This window comes from Brassica oleracea, chromosome C9 (assembly GCF_000695525.1).
Source record: "Brassica oleracea var. oleracea cultivar TO1000 chromosome C9, BOL, whole genome shotgun sequence".
Taxonomy (NCBI): Eukaryota; Viridiplantae; Streptophyta; class Magnoliopsida; order Brassicales; family Brassicaceae; genus Brassica; species Brassica oleracea.
Window position 1 is genome coordinate 11,682,678 of NC_027756.1, and position 15,505 is coordinate 11,698,182.

The 15,505-nt window shown below is 40.8% G+C and overlaps 1 protein-coding gene and 1 pseudogene across 1 annotated transcript; one reads left to right on the forward strand and one right to left on the reverse strand.

The window, feature by feature from the left end:
- The first annotated feature begins 1,304 nt into the window (after positions 1 to 1,304).
- On the forward strand, positions 1,305 to 4,891 carry LOC106314319 (disease resistance protein RML1B-like). Its single transcript, XM_013752213.1, has 4 exons — positions 1,305 to 1,787; positions 1,874 to 2,969; positions 3,059 to 3,355; positions 3,578 to 4,891. Exons 1-4 carry the CDS (start codon positions 1,315 to 1,317, stop codon positions 4,889 to 4,891), a joined length of 3,180 nt encoding a protein of 1,059 aa, XP_013607667.1. The 5' UTR covers positions 1,305 to 1,314.
- Positions 4,892 to 11,396: 6,505 nt separating this feature from the next.
- LOC106314320 lies at positions 11,397 to 14,526 on the reverse strand (annotated as a pseudogene).
- Between the last annotated feature and the right edge of the window lie 979 nt (positions 14,527 to 15,505).

The following is a 15,505-nucleotide window of genomic DNA, read 5'->3' on the forward strand; positions in this document are numbered from 1 at the left end:
GGACGCGGATTGGGCAGGGGATACCGACGACTATGTATCTACAAATGCATATGTGATCTACCTTGGGTCTACACCTATTTCTTGGTCGTCGAAGAAGCAAAATGGAGTTTCTCGTTCTTCCACAGAGGCGGAATATCGCGCTGTGGCGAATACAGCTTCGGAGGTTCGTTGGATATGTTCGTTACTACAGGAGTTGGGGATACAGATACCGACGGTTCCTGTGATATATTGTGATAATGTGGGTGCCACATATCTGTGTGCAAACCCAGTTTTCCATTCAAGGATGAAGCATATTGCCATTGATTATCACTTCATCAGGAACATGATCCAGCTTGGCATGATTCGGGGTCTCTCATATCTCCACCAAAGATCAGCTTGCCGACGCACTCACGAAGCCTCTAAGTCGCCAGCACTTTACTCTTGCTACATCCAAGATTGGAGTCACACAAGTACCTCCATTTTGAGGGGGTGTATTGAAGATGTAGATATGAAAAGGGTTCATATGTAAATATTATTAACCTAGCTCTACGTGATTTACTAGCTATATATTGGACTCTGTGATTTCTAATAAGAATCAAGTTCCACATTCTATATTGGAAAGGGTGAAAGCGTCCTAAGTTTGAAACCCCTAGATAACTCATCTTTGTGACTAAGCGGCATGGATTTTGAACTTCCACGTAGAACAACAAGGTTTGCCTGTCGCCGGTGGACCAGCTTCCTAGAAATTAGTCTGGACTTCGGCCATAAAAGCCAGAAATACAAGATAGTATTCACAATTTAAAATTTATATCTGATCATGACTCATTTTTTATTTTATTTTTCTCTGAAAATCTCTTTTATATCGATAATAAAAGAATACAAATAATTAGGGTCCAAAATATCCTAGATTGTCTTTCCTTTGTACGAATAATGAAAATTTCCAATTGTGCAAATTCCAGGTAGCAATTAATTGGTAGTTTCCAGTAAGATTCTTACTTGAAGTCTTTTTAGGGAACCATCATATCTTACTTTTCAAAGGTCTTTTGTGAATTATGCCCAGATGCTTAGAAATGAACGGTAGCGAAGATTATTAGTCATGCCACAATCATCTTGTGACATTTTAAACTTTAAACGACCACCACGTAACAACTAACATTAACAACTCCGTAAATACAAAGAAGCATCCTTTTGTTTTTCTTGTAACACAGAAGCATCCCTTTTAATTTATGTTTTTATATAGCTTTCCATTACACATTTAATTTCAATATATGTAGCTGATTTTATTTATCTTAAGACTACTCATTACACATTTCCATATCTCTTAGGTCGTCTCACATGGCTTCTTCTTCCTCATTTACGTCTCGTAACTACAGCTACAATGTCCTTGCGAGCTTCCACGGTCCTGACGTCCGTAAAACACTTCTCAGTCACATACGTGAACAGTTCACCCACAGCGGGATCACTATGTTTGATGATCAGGAGATTGTGAGAAGCGCAACCATCGCCCCTTCTCTCACAAAAGCTATAAGAGAATCGAGGATCTCGATTGTCATTCTCTCCAAGAACTATGCTTCGTCAAGCTGGTGTTTAAATGAACTGGTGGAGATATTGGAACGCAAGAAAGCTATGGGGCAGATAGTCATGACCATCTTCTATGGAGTGGATCCATCCGATGTACGGAAACAAACCGGGGAATTCGGGATCGCTTTCAATGAAACTTGTGCAAGTAAGACGGACGAGGAAAGGCAGAAATGGAGCAAAGCTTTGAACGATGTGGGCAACATTGCTGGAGAAGACTTCTTAAGATGGTTGGTCTTTATTTAATTTTACTTTATTATTTCTTAGCCTCTGTTAAGTGTTAATTTTAACTTTTCTTTTCTTTCTATTTTCTCAGGTCAAATGAAGCGAAAATGATCAAGAAAATTGCCAGAAATGTTTCAGATAAACTGAATGCTACACAGTCTAGGGATTTTGATGGCATGGTTGGACTTGAACCTCATTTGAGAGAAATGGAGTCTTTGTTAGATTTCGATGATGATGGAGTTAAGGTGGTCGCAATCTCTGGTCCTGCAGGCATTGGTAAGACTACCATTGCTAGAGCAGTACATAGCTTGCACTCTTATAGGTTCCAACTTACTTGTTTTGTTGACAACCTTAGGGGAAGCCATCCCATCAGTTTTGATGAGTATGGTTTGAAGTTGCGTTTACAAGAAGAGTTTCTTTCGAATATTTTGAAACAAGATGGTATTAGGATATGCCATTTAGGTGTGATAGAAGAAAGGCTACACGACCAGAGAGTTCTCGTCGTTCTTGATGATGTGAACAATATAAAACAATTAGAGGCGTTGGCTGGAGATATTTCTTGGTTTGGTCCTGGAAGTAGGGTTGTGGTTACCACAGAAAACAAAGATCTTCTGCATCAACATGGTATCAACAATACCTACCATGTGGGGTTTCCATCTACAGGAAAAGCTCTTGAGATCCTGTGTGGATATGCTTTTAGAAATAGCTATCCACATGATGGTTTTCAAGAGCTTGCATTAAAAGTAACTGACCTTTGTGGTAACCTTCCGCTGGGTCTACGTGTGGTGGGTTCATCTTTACGCGGGAAGAAAGAGAACGAATGGGAAGATGTAATGAAGAGGTTGGAATCTGTTCTTGATCGAGATATTGAGGAAGTACTAAGAGTGGGCTATGAAAGTTTAGATGAGAATGAGCAAACGCTATTTCTCCACATTGCAGTATTCTTCAACTATGAAAACGGCAATCTAGTGAAAACCATGTTCGCTGAGAGTGACTTGGATGTCAAATACGGGTTAAAAGTCCTTGAAAACAGATCTCTAATAGAGTTATATAACAAGAAGGAAACAATAAATATGCACAGATTACTACAACAAGTGGGTATAAAAGCCATCCATAAACAAGAGCCTTGGAAACGTCGGATCCTGATAGATGCTGCGGAGATACGTGATGTTCTTGAACTCGCCAAAGTAAGTCCTTTCTCTTGTGTGTTATATTCTTTGTCCATTGGAACTTTATTGCTAACAATATGTTATCATTTGGAATGATAATGGTGTAGGGAACTAGATTTGTCTCCGGTATATCATTTGATATATCTGATATCGATGAGGTATCTATAAGCCAAATATCTTTTAAAAGAATGCCAAAACTTCGATTCCTCAGAGTATACAAAAGCAAAGAAGGTGGGAATGATGTAATTCATATACCTGAGGAGATGGAGCTTCCGAGTCGTCTAAGATTACTAGAGTGGAAGGCATACCCAAACAAGTGTCTTCCTCCTACCTTTCATCCTGAATATCTTGTGAAACTTGATATGCAAGGTAGCCAGCTAGAGTACCTCTGGCAAGGAACCCAGGTTAGTGTTGCATTTTCATCCTGAAGATATATGTTCTTTCCTGTGTTTTAAAAATTGCGGCACTAGTCAGCAAATCCGATGTGAACGGAATGATTTTTTTTTAAACTGATTTTTTTTTAAAGTTGGTTTTGGCTTCAAAAGTCTGTCTAGACGCCCGCCTAAACACCACCTAACAATGTATTTAACAATTAGTTTTTTCTCTTCATGTTATATGATGTTCAGCCGCTTACAAATCTCAAGGAGATAGATTTGCAGAGGTCTTTTCAGTTGAATGAGCTCCCTGATCTCTCAAATGCTACAAATCTTAAAGGATTGTATCTAAGTTATTGCCAGAGCTTGGTAGAGCTTCCACCCTCTTGTTCAAGTCTCGATAAACTAAAGGATTTGTGGATGGATCACTGCAAAAACCTACAAGTCATTCCAGCTCACATGAAATTGGCATCTCTTAAACGTGTCAGTATGAAAGGATGCTCAAGACTGAGACATATTCCATTTATGTCAACCAACATTAGGCAGATGGATATATCAGAGACGGCGGTTGAAGATGTGCCTGCATCAACCAGCATTTGCGCTCGTCCTATGGATTACTCCATGATCGGCTGCCAAAAGCTTAAGGAAATAACACATCTCCCTCTATATGTAACTGAACTAGACCTAAGAAAATCTTCTGTTGAAAAGATTCCAGATTGCATCAAAGATCTTCGTCTACTACTTAAGCTAAAGATCTCTGGATGCAGAAAACTAACGTCAGTGCCAGAGCTTCCTTCTCAGCTCATGCTCCTATCTGCAAACGATTGTGAGTCACTCGAGGAAGTTGCTTCCCCTTTTCAAAACCCGAATGCGAATATGTCTTTCACCAACTGCTTCAGATTGCGACAACAAGCAATTATCCAACAATGGTTCTGTCTCGGGTCTGCTTTCTTACCAGGAAGACAAGTACCTCCAGAGTTCGATCACCGAGCCAGAGGAAGTTCCTTAACTATTCCTGACTCTTCTTTCACCAGATTTAAGGTTTGCCTCGTGCTCTTACCAAACCAGCAAATCAAGGAAGGTAGATCTTCACAACTGTTATGTCGTCGCGTGGTCAACGGCGACTTGGCAAACTCTGATGACAAGTCGTTCAACTTCAACCTATCCAGATGTCGAGCGGAACATCTTTTTATATTTCCCTCTGGTTTGTTTGAAGAAGATGAAGGCCTTCCTGATGAAGTCCACAGAGAGATAGTGTTCGAGTTCAGCAGCAAATACAACGACTTCGACGTTGTTGAATGTGGTGCCAAGTTCTTGACAGACGAAAACAGCTATGAATCTGAATCAGACCAAGCAGCGACAACGATAGCCTCGTTCATGGGAGCTATGAATGTGGATCCAACGCCAATAATAGCATCATTGATGAGATATGAGTCCATAATGGCCGAACAGAGCAATGAAAGAGCTACGGTCCAACTATTCATAGTGAATGTGGATAACCAACACACAACTAGTTGTTGCCGCAATATTTCCTCCCTAATCAATTCTGTATATTCTCGAAACTAATAATAGGGATGATAGACGAAAATAGCCATGAAAATTGATAACATTTACATTCCAAAAAAAAATCGATGAACTGTAAATTTCTGTTTTATGTAGATATATTTTTGTCATATGTGTTTTTCTTGCATGTTATACGTCACTTCCGGCTAATCAGATTGGCCATGTCCTGTCAGGTTCAAAATATTCAACATAAATATCTCTTTGAACTTGGTCTAAGAGCGCAATTTTTAACTGTTTCGAATCTCTGTAAACAGCGTCTTGTAAGACCAATCGTAAAACTTTGTTCTAGACTTAGATACTAATCAAACCAAGCCACACCCAAATATGTTTCACTCAATAATGTTTCAAAAATAAGATTCTTAAAATGTGAATATTATTGACTAAAAATAACTTACAAAAACATAAAGATTCTTTCTTATTTATTAAACTAATTTAGCAATGTGGGAGTAATTCAGAGAATTAGAATTCACCCCACTGAGGAAATAAAAACAGCTTTTCGAGTAAATGATAATTGAAGTGATGTTTGGTCTTGAAACCCCACAAGATTTTCGAGTCAGGAATAATACTTCTCAGTGAGCTATAAAAATTTACACGTGAAGCATTCTCTTACTCAATGTCGATTCTTGGGATATTTAGTTTCCAGGTAAACATGCCCACCCATATCTGCTCCATCTCCATATCTTCTTGCTTATTGGCTCAGTTTGAAGCAGTTAGAAAAATTGAGCTCCACTTGTGTAGACCCGAAACAGCTAGGTACTCTTTGGAATGAATCGCATCCGCTTGCAGTTAGGACTATGAGCTCAGTTGTAATCATCTCTGGCAATGATTGAAACTGACAAGAGTGAAAAACTCATGCTGGCTAATTCGGCTTATCGTATACAGTCTTTATATGCGACGACGAAATCCTCTCTACACTGAAAATTGAAAATCTACTGTCTTCTTCCCCCAAGCCAAGATCACAATGCAGCAGACGATGAAGCAGCAGAGTAGGAGACAACTCCAGAAACTTCTACGCGATTTTCCCTCGTCAACTTTTTTGGTTTCTTCCGCTTCCGCACCACATTCAATAGTCTCTAAGGCAGGGGTTTCTTCCGTCCATATCTGCGCGCCACATTCAGTAATCTCGAAGTCCGGTCCGCTCTCGATTTTGAACAGTATCTCACTGAGGACGCCAAGTGAATGGTCTTCTTGATCCAAAACATAGAGAAATACGAACAGATGCTCCGTTGAAAAGTGAGCTAACACTGAAGACATTGAGATTTTGTTGTAAACTGGGAAGTCGTAACATGGGCAGGAGCAGACGAGTTTGTTCATGCGAAAACACATTATTTCTGGAAGGTTAGATCCTACCTTGTTCTTCGGAGAAATCACGACGCAAATCTTGAAAATTGCTGAAGCGTAAAGAGGCTTGTCACTACTCTCAGGAAGAATGGTCAAAGAATTTCCTTTGGCTCTGTGATTGAACTCTGCAGGTACTTCGTTTCCAGGTAAGCATGCCCACCCAGGTAACCTTGCCCACCCATTAGTAGGCCGAGTCCCCACATATTTTCGGCCGTCCAGAAATGATCTTTGGATTATTGATTTTCTTGCTTCTTGGCTTAGATTGAAGCACTTAGTGAAATTTATAAGAAACCTCAATATCACACACAAGATGAAGAAAATAAAGTTTTAATCTTTATTCATTTCACCATCGGAGGCTGTTCTCTTACAAAGGTTGCATATTTATACAAAGAAGAGAAAGCAAGTGAAAGCCCTAAGCTAAGACAGTTGGCTTCATCCGGTATCAGCGTCTCCATCAATGGCTGAGAATGCATTGGACACCTTTACACAAAACGCTCTATCCGTACTGGTCTTGAGCTGTGTTTTGTCGTCAAGCTTCTTTTGGGAAAGACTAACTCTTTGTGACCGTTGATCACTTGAGTCTGAGCTGTCACACTTCGATTGGAGAACAACACAAGGTATATCTTCTTCATACATCTTAGCTTTTCCCTTTTCTTCTCGAGTAAGTCTTGTTTTGGCGGGAGTTTGAGATGATGTTTGAACTTGAGCTTTTTGTAGAGCTAAGTTCACTAATATCCCCCCTCAAACTTAGTGTAGGTGGAACATCAACACCCAGTTTGAAACGAAGAGATTGGAAAGCAGCAGTAGGAAGAAACTTGGTAAATATGTCAGCAATTTGCTAATGAGCCGGAATTTGCTTGACCACCAAGGCTTTCAGTGCAACTCTCTCCCTAACGAAATGATAATCAAGCGCAAAATGCTTTGATCTCTTCTGATAGGGTGGATTAGCTGTGAGATGAACAGACGAAAGATTGTCTCCATGGAGCTCTGGTGTATCAGGGAGTGGAACACCAAGTTCTCGAAGAAGAATGCATAGCCATGTTATCTCACAAGCTGTTTCAGAGAGAGAACGATACTCAGCTTCAGTAGAGCTTCTTGAGATAGTAGGTTGTTTTTGAGAGGACCAGGAGATTAGATTGCTGCCAAGAAATGTGCAGTATCCTCCAGTTGATCGTTTAGTAGTTGAGCAACCTCCCCAGTCACTGTCGCTATAAGCGCGAAGCATGAAGTATGTATCTTTGATGATGCTTATGCCCATTGAAGTAGTACCTTTAACATACCGGAAGATCCGTTTCAGCAAGTTGATGTCTGAAACCATAGGAGAATGCATCTTCTGGCAAACATAGTTTACAGCGAACTGAATGTCAGGTCTAGTGAGAGTCAGATACTGCAACTTGCCTGCGAGAGTGCGAAAGAGCTTCGGATTGGAGAACTTCATATCATTCTCAATGATGAGATTCAGTTGCAGAGGCAAAGGTGTGGCTACTGGCTTGCAATCGGCCATAGATGCAACGGCTAGAATGTCTTCAGCATAGTTCTGTTGGCTCAAGAACAATCCATCTTTGTGGTGTTTGACTTGAATGCCAAAAAAGTAGTGCATAGGGCCGAGATCAGTCATACGGAACTGAGAGTCAAGATCAGCTAGAAGTCTCTCAAGAACCGAAGAGCTATTGCCAGTGATAAGCATATCATCGACATAAAGAAGGAGCATAATCACATCCTTGCCTTTTGAGTAGATGAAGAGAGAAGGATCCTTGATACTACAGATAAATCCAAACTGAAGAAGGTACGAGCTGAATTTGTCGAACCATGCTCGAGGCGATTGCTTGAGACCGTATAAGGATTTGTGGAGCAGACAAACGTGATCAGGCTTGCTCTTGTCAACAAAACCAGCTGGCTGACGCATGTAGACAGTCTCAGCAAGATCACCGTGGAGAAAGGCGTTTTTGACATCCATTTGTTTGATGTTCCATCTCATGACTGTAGCAATGTCAAGCACTGTCCGTACTGTTGCTGAGCGCACCACAGGACTATAAGTCTCGAGATAGTCGACGCCTTCAGCTTGTCTGTTGCCTCTGGCAACAACTCTAGCTCTATGCTTCTTGAATGTACCGTCAGCATTGAGCTTGTTTCTATAAACCCAAAGGCAACCTAGGACATTCATACTCGGATTATGAGGTACTAGAGACGAAGTTGTAGTTGCTTGACAGTTATCAAATTCTTCTGTCATTGCATTGTTCCACCCCGGATGATGAAGAGCTTCTGAGACAGTCTTGGGAGTTGGAAACACAGCTTTCTGAGTAAGAAGAGCATAACGAGGATTGGGCTTCACTATACCAGCTTTAGATCGTGTAATCATGGGTTGAAGAGGAGGAGCTGACTGAGCCTAAGATAGTTTTGGCCGATCTTGTGAAGAAGCAACGTTTGTTGCCTATAGAAACAGGATCAGAGCCTGACGGACACCCAGTACGATGCTCTATACAAGACGTAGTACTAACAGACTGCTTTGGATTTGAAGTAGGAACTTGTTGCGGAGACCTCAAAGGTAGAGGAGGAAAGTCTTCAGGGGAGAAGATACTGGAGCTGGTAGATCCAACAGAAGAAGCTACAGGAGATGAAACATTGATGATACTGATTGGTTCCAAATTAGACCTGATAGGCTTCTGAACTTCAGGTGGCTTTGTCTGTCGTTGAACAAAGCTGTCTTGCCAAGCTTTCAAGAGTGTAGACTTGGTAGCTGGATGAAGATGAGAGTAGCTGTTGGCAAAAGGGAACGAAGTCTCATCAAAGATAACGTGACGAGTAATATAAACTCTGCCTGTAGTGGGAAGCAAGCAATGGTAACCCTTAAACTTCTCATTATAGCCCAAGAAAACGCATTTGAGAGATCTTGGATCCAGCTTAGAAGAAGTGTAGTCACGAAGCATAGGAAAGCAAGCACAACCAAAAACTCTAAGTGATCTGTAATTTGGTCGCCTGTTATGAAGAAGCTCAAAGGGACTTTTGGAGTCAGCTAGAGCAGTGTGAGGCAACAAGTTACTAAGAAAATTGGCTGTGAAGAAGGCTTCTACCCAATATTTTTGTGGAATCTTCCCATGAAACATAAGAGCAAGACCGAGCTCTGTTATCTGACGGTACTTACGTTCGGCCAATCCGTTTTGTTGGGGAGTGTGAGGAAAAGAGAGGTGTTGCTGAATTCCATGAAGTTCTAGGTGATTCAGAAACTTATGACTGATGAATTCACCTCCACCATCACACTAAAAGGTACATATTTTCTCTTGACAAATATTTTGAGCTAGAGCTTGAAACTTTAAGAAGATTTCATAAAAGTCTGATTTGTTTCTTAAAGGATAGAACCAAGAGTATCTAGTGTAGTGATCAATGAATACTACATAGAAACGAAAACCTTGGATAGAAGAAACAGGAGAAGGGCCCCATAAATCACAGTGAATCCTTTCCAAAGGTCTAGTAGCTACAAAACTAGAATCAAAAAAAGGTAATCTAGAGCTCTTTCCAAGATGGCAAGCTTCACAGATAGTCTTGGAGCTTTTACTGATGAAGATTGCCTTATTTGCAGAGAGCTGTTGCAGAACAAGCGGATTAGGATGGCCAAGTCTCTGGTGCCACACTTCATCACTCGCACTGATCTGTCTGTTGGAGTAGAAGACCTGAGGAGGTGAAGATCGCAAAGAGTAGAGACCACTAGTGTGAGGCCCCTGAAGAAGAAGCCGCTTTGTTGCCTTATCATAGATACGCACATTATCACAATCAAAATCAACAGAGCAGGGATAGTCTGATGTAATCTTAGAGACTGAAAGAAGAGACTTAGCGATCTTTGGACATACTAAGACATCAGAGACAGGAATCGTACCTGACGTGGATTCCAAGCTAGTGGAGCCAGTGTGCGTGATAGGGAGGTACTCTCCATTACCTACCATAACAGAGTCAGACCCAGTGTAGACCTGAGACTGATGGAGGTGATGAGGAGAGTTAGTAACATGAGACGATGCTCCAGAATCTGGAAACCACTCATGGCCATTGTTGGTAAGGTCAGTTATGCGGAGAGAAGTGAGTGCAGCAGGGAGATCATCTAACTGATAACTGTTGTCGAAGCGATGCTAACAGCGTAGAGCGTTGTGGCCTGGTTTACCGCAGATCTGACAAGTTGGTCTGTTGTCTGAGTCTGAAGCAACTGATGAACCCGAAGGAGAGCTAACATGTTGATGAAAACCTCTACCACGAGTTGAGTAAGAGCCTCGGCCTTGGCCTCTTCCTCTGGAGCGAAAGTTCTGACCACGGCCACGCTGAGTGTAGAACGCTAGATGCGGAGACATCAGACTGACTGTTGTAGCTCTGTAGTCTGTCATCAAAGCTTGTTAACCGAGAAATGACGTCTTCAAAGGTTGGGGTGGGGATCGTGTCCATTGAGCTCTCTATGATAGTTTTGATAGGTTCATAGTCTCGACCAAGACCATGAAGAGCAGCAAAGACTTTCATGCGTTCGGGAACTGGACTACCAATAGACGAGAGTTGAGAGCAAACGAACTTAATCTCTTGAAGATACTCGGCCATAGGCTTGGTGAGCTTGAGAATTGTATGGAGCTTCCTTTGGAGTTCGAACAACCGAGAAGATGTGGAGCGGTTGTAGTAGCAAGCTAGAGAGATCCAGACCTCATGAGACGTTTGACAATCGACGACAAGATTGAGGATATCTTCAGAGAAGGAGCCTAAAAGCCAAGACTTTACCACTTGATCCGTTTGAAACCATTTGGTAGAGTCAGGGTTTGGCGTTTGAGTAGCAGAGCCGTCGATGCCAGTGACGGTGAGAGTAGCAGCTGGTTGAGAAGATTGACCAGTGACATAACCGAGAAGACCTTGACCATTGAGAAAGGCTTCAAACTGTGATTTCCACAGGATGTAGTTCTTCTCTGTCAAAGTGACAGTGACACTGTTTGTGATGCGAAGAGAAGGAGGATGATAGACCTCTAGATGTTGAGCTTCCATGGCTCTGATACCATATAAGAAACCTCAATATCACACACAAGATGAAGAAAATAAAGTTTTAATCTTTATTCATTTCACCATCGGAGGCTGTTCTCTTACAAAGGTTGCATATTTATACAAAGAAGAAAAAGCAAGTGAAAGCCCTAAGCTAAGACAGATGGCTTCATCCGGTATCAGCTTCTCCATCAAGGGCTGAGAATGCATTGGACAGCTTTACACAAAACGCTCTATCCGTACTGGTCTTGAGCTGTGTTTTGTCGTCAAGCTTCTTTTGGGAAAGACTAACTCTTTGTGACCGTTGATCACTTGAGTCTGAGCTGTCACACTTCAATTGGAGAACAGCACAAGGTATGTCTTCTTCATACGTCTTAGCTTTTCCATTTTCTTCTTCGAGTAAGTCTTGTTATGGCGGGAGTTTGAGTTGATGTTTGAACTTGAGCTTTTGTAGAGCTAAGTTCACTAATAAAATTGAGTGCCACTTTTGTAGAGTGAAAACAGTTGGGTACTCTTTAGAGTGACTGGCAATTGTTCGCAATTAGGGTTATGAGTTTAGTAGAAACAGTGTCTGGCAATGATTGGAGTTTCTCGCAGCTGGTAAGAAAAATATGTCTTAGGTTGAAAGGCATGAAACTTTGGGTAAAGGTTCTTAATCGTAAGCATCCCACCATATTGACTGTTTCAATAGACATCAAGTTCAACCCCTCTGGAATTACTTCTAGGTTTATGCAGAACATCATCATCAGTTCCTGTAGTTTATGAAGATTTGAAATAGAGGATGGAATCTCTACCAAACTCATGCAGCCGCTCAGATCCAATAACTCGAGGTTCGTGGCATTTGAAAGATCTGGAACCTCTTTCAAATCCCATGACCCTGACAAATTCATCTTCGTGAGATTTGCAAGCGGCTGAAAGATAAAGAATTTATACAGCAGATAAGTGAAGGAACTTGACAAGACAAGAGTGTAATTTTGGATTTTTCAACACATAAGACTAACCTGGGTTCCTTCCCAAAGCTTTTCGAGCTGGCTATGCTGCATATCGAGTTCCACAAGATATTCAGGGTGAAACGTAGAAGGGAGACACTTGCTTGGGTATGGCTTCCAATGTAGTAACCTCAGTCCATGTGGAAACTCCATCTCCTCTGGTATGTGCACTTCAACATCTCTATCAATTCTGCTTTTGTAAACTCTGAGGAATCGGAGATTACACATTCTTCTAAAGGTTTTCTTGCTTATAGACACTTTGCTGATTTCAGTTATATCAAAAGATATACCCATCACAGTACCAGTACCCTAGAAATTTTCCCAAGTATTTGTTAGCACAATATGTCAGATAGCTTAACAAGGAAATATAGTATCTGCAAAATAGTACTCTCTCCTTTTCATTTTAATTGTCGTTCTACGTTTATGCACACAGATTAAGAAAACATATGATTTTATATATTTCCAAAATAAAAATGCAATTACTTATACACGTAACCATATTTCAACTAATAGAAAAATAAAATAGAGAATCTTATTAATAAATTTTGCATTGAAACTCTAAAACGACACTTATTTTGAAACAATTTTTTTCCCCTACAACAACAACTAAATCGAAACGAAATGAGTATAAGTTTCTGTTTAAGAAGTAAATTAATGAAGATCTTACTGTGCTAGATTGAAGGACATCACAAATCTCATAAGGGTCAATTAAGATGTGTCGTTTCCAAGGCTCTTGTCTTTTAATTTCTTGTGTACCCACTTGTTGTAGTAACTTGTGCATCTGTATATCCCCATTGGTAGATATACATATGAGAGATTTATCAACTAGGGTTTTCAACCCGTCTCTTTCATCTAAGTCAGCAAGCATGGCACTCAAATGGTCACACTTTGTATAGTTGAAGAAGACTGTAATGTATAGAAACAGAGCTTGATCTTTCTCATGTAAACCATCATACCCGATCTTAAGTATTCTCTCGATATCTCGATCAAGACTAGTTTCTAGTCTATGCAGTACAACTTCCCACTCGTCCTCCTTCTTCTTACGCAAAGATGAACCCACAACGCAGAGACCCAAGGGAAGATTACTGCAAAGCTCTGCTGCTCGTTCCGCAAGCCTCCCAAAACCATTAGGTGGAGAAATTTGTTTGAAAGCAGATAGACAAAAGATCCCAAGAGCTTCTTCACTAGATGGAAAAGCCACATTGTATACATTGTTGATACCATGTTGCTGCAAAAGCTCTTGATCTTCCGTTGTCACAATAATCCTACTTCCATGACCGAACCAAGAAATATCTCTAGCCAAGTGCATCTAACTGCTCAAGATGATCCACGTCATCAAGAATGATGAGAACCTTTTGGTTGCCTAGCCTTTCGTATATTACATTTAAGTGACTTATCTTCATTCTTTTTTGGTTCAAAATTTTCTTAAGTAGTTGTTCTTGTAAACGCAGCTTCAAGCCATGCTCATCACAATCAGTTCTCCTATAACTCCCCTTAACATTTCCCATAAAATATCTAAGCGGAAAAGAAAAAGAGAGTTGATTGAATAAAGCTCTCGCAATGGTAGTCTTACCAATGCCTGCCGGACCAGAGATTCCAACAATCATCGCTTCATTGTTTTCTAAATGTAACAAAGACTTCATTTTTTCCAAATGATTTTCAAGTCCCACCATGCCATCAAAATCCCTTGACAATGACGCATTTAGTTTGTTCGAAACATCGGTGGCAATTTTCTCAATCATATCCGCTTCGTTTACCCTAAAAATGAGAAGAAAAAAATCATTATATCCATCATGTCTATATGGCTAAGTGTAAACTTTAAGCCGAGTTTTGTAGCATAACAGCTAACCAGTTCAAGGAGTGTTCTCCTTCTATGTTGGCGACATGCGTCAGGGCTTTAGTCCAACTCTGTATCTCCGTCTCCGTTTTCCTTTGGCAAGTTTTCTTTGAAACCTTCCCAAATCCTCCGATTTGCTTCCTCACATCAGATGGGTTCACTTTGTAGAAAACCGTCATCACTATCTGTCCGGTTTCCTTGAAATCCAAAATCTCCTCCAGCTCGTTCAAGCACCAACTCGAAGAAGCATAGTTCTGGGAGAGCACCACAATCGAGATTCTTGATTCTTGTATTGCCCGAGTGAGCTCGGGTTTAATGGTCTGGCTTCTCTCGATCTCTTGATCATTGAACGTTATGATTCCATTGCGTTCAAACTGTTTGCGTAAGTGACTGAGATATGAACTGCGGACGTCAGGCCCGTGGAAGCTTAAGAATACGTTATATCTCCAGCTACGCGAAGATGAAAGAGCCATGAGAGACTAGAGAGATGAGAGTAAAGAAAGGTTGAAGAAAATGAGTACACAATACAAAACGAGGGTAGAAATTTCAAAAGTGTTATAAATCATATTGTGGATGTCCATAACCGGCCCGGTTCATAACCGGTCCAATGCTAGAGAGAGAGAGAGTCGACCGTGAGGAGAGAGAGAGAGAGAGAGAGAGGGAGAGAGAATCGGCATCTTGCCTTTTCTTTATTAGATTATGATTTGTACTCTTTCCATATTTGTATTTCCTTTCTTTAGTCTTTCTATTATTCTATGACGGTGTAATTCCCTATATATATAAAGGGTTCCTTATGTTTATAAATAATACAGAAACATAGATTTCATTCTCTAGTTTCACAACACGTTATCAGCACGATAGAATCTAAATCCCTAAGCTAAAACAAACTGCCTAAAACCCTAACCCTAATCGGCGAACATCCTTACCGGCGAACCATCCTAATCCCGATCGCGAAACCTTACATCTCGATCCTTGTTTGCAATCCATTCCCGATCAGCTTCAGCTCAAGGCGTTCCTGATCCTAGCTCAGACGATCTCGGCTTGTTCAACCTCAGCTCGCAAACATGACGATCTCAGACAGCTCGCGGACAGCTCGCGTCCCCGATCTCAGCAATCAGACAGCTCACGACAACATCAGCTCGCGTTCCGATCAGTTTCAGCTCGCGGTTCATCTCTTTGGTGGTCCATTCAACCCTACTTGAGGTTAAGGTAATTCGAAACTTTAAAGAGAACCCATAATCAAATTTGATTGTTAGATAAGAATCGAAACCATAAAAACTACAAACCCTAATAGTATGATCTAATGTTGAAATCAAAACAATAGGGTAATAGATCAAAACCCCAATGAGTAAATCGAAGCTCATAATCATAAGTTTGATACCACAATCCCTAATCGAGATTGATTGTTTGATCAATTAAAATCGAAACCTTAATGGTTTTGAATCTCAAAAC

What these genes read in the sequence shown, in the direction of transcription:
- LOC106314319 (XM_013752213.1), top strand. Translation starts at nt 1,315, where the DNA reads ATGGCTTCTTCTTCCTCATTTACGTCTCGTAACTACAGCTACAATGTC. An exon ending in GGAGAAGACTTCTTAAGATG is followed by an intron (nt 1,788 to 1,873) that starts GTTGGTCTTTAT and finishes CTATTTTCTCAG; the next exon opens with GTCAAATGAAGCGAAAATGA. An exon ending in ATGTTCTTGAACTCGCCAAA is followed by an intron (nt 2,970 to 3,058) that starts GTAAGTCCTTTC and finishes ATAATGGTGTAG; the next exon opens with GGAACTAGATTTGTCTCCGG.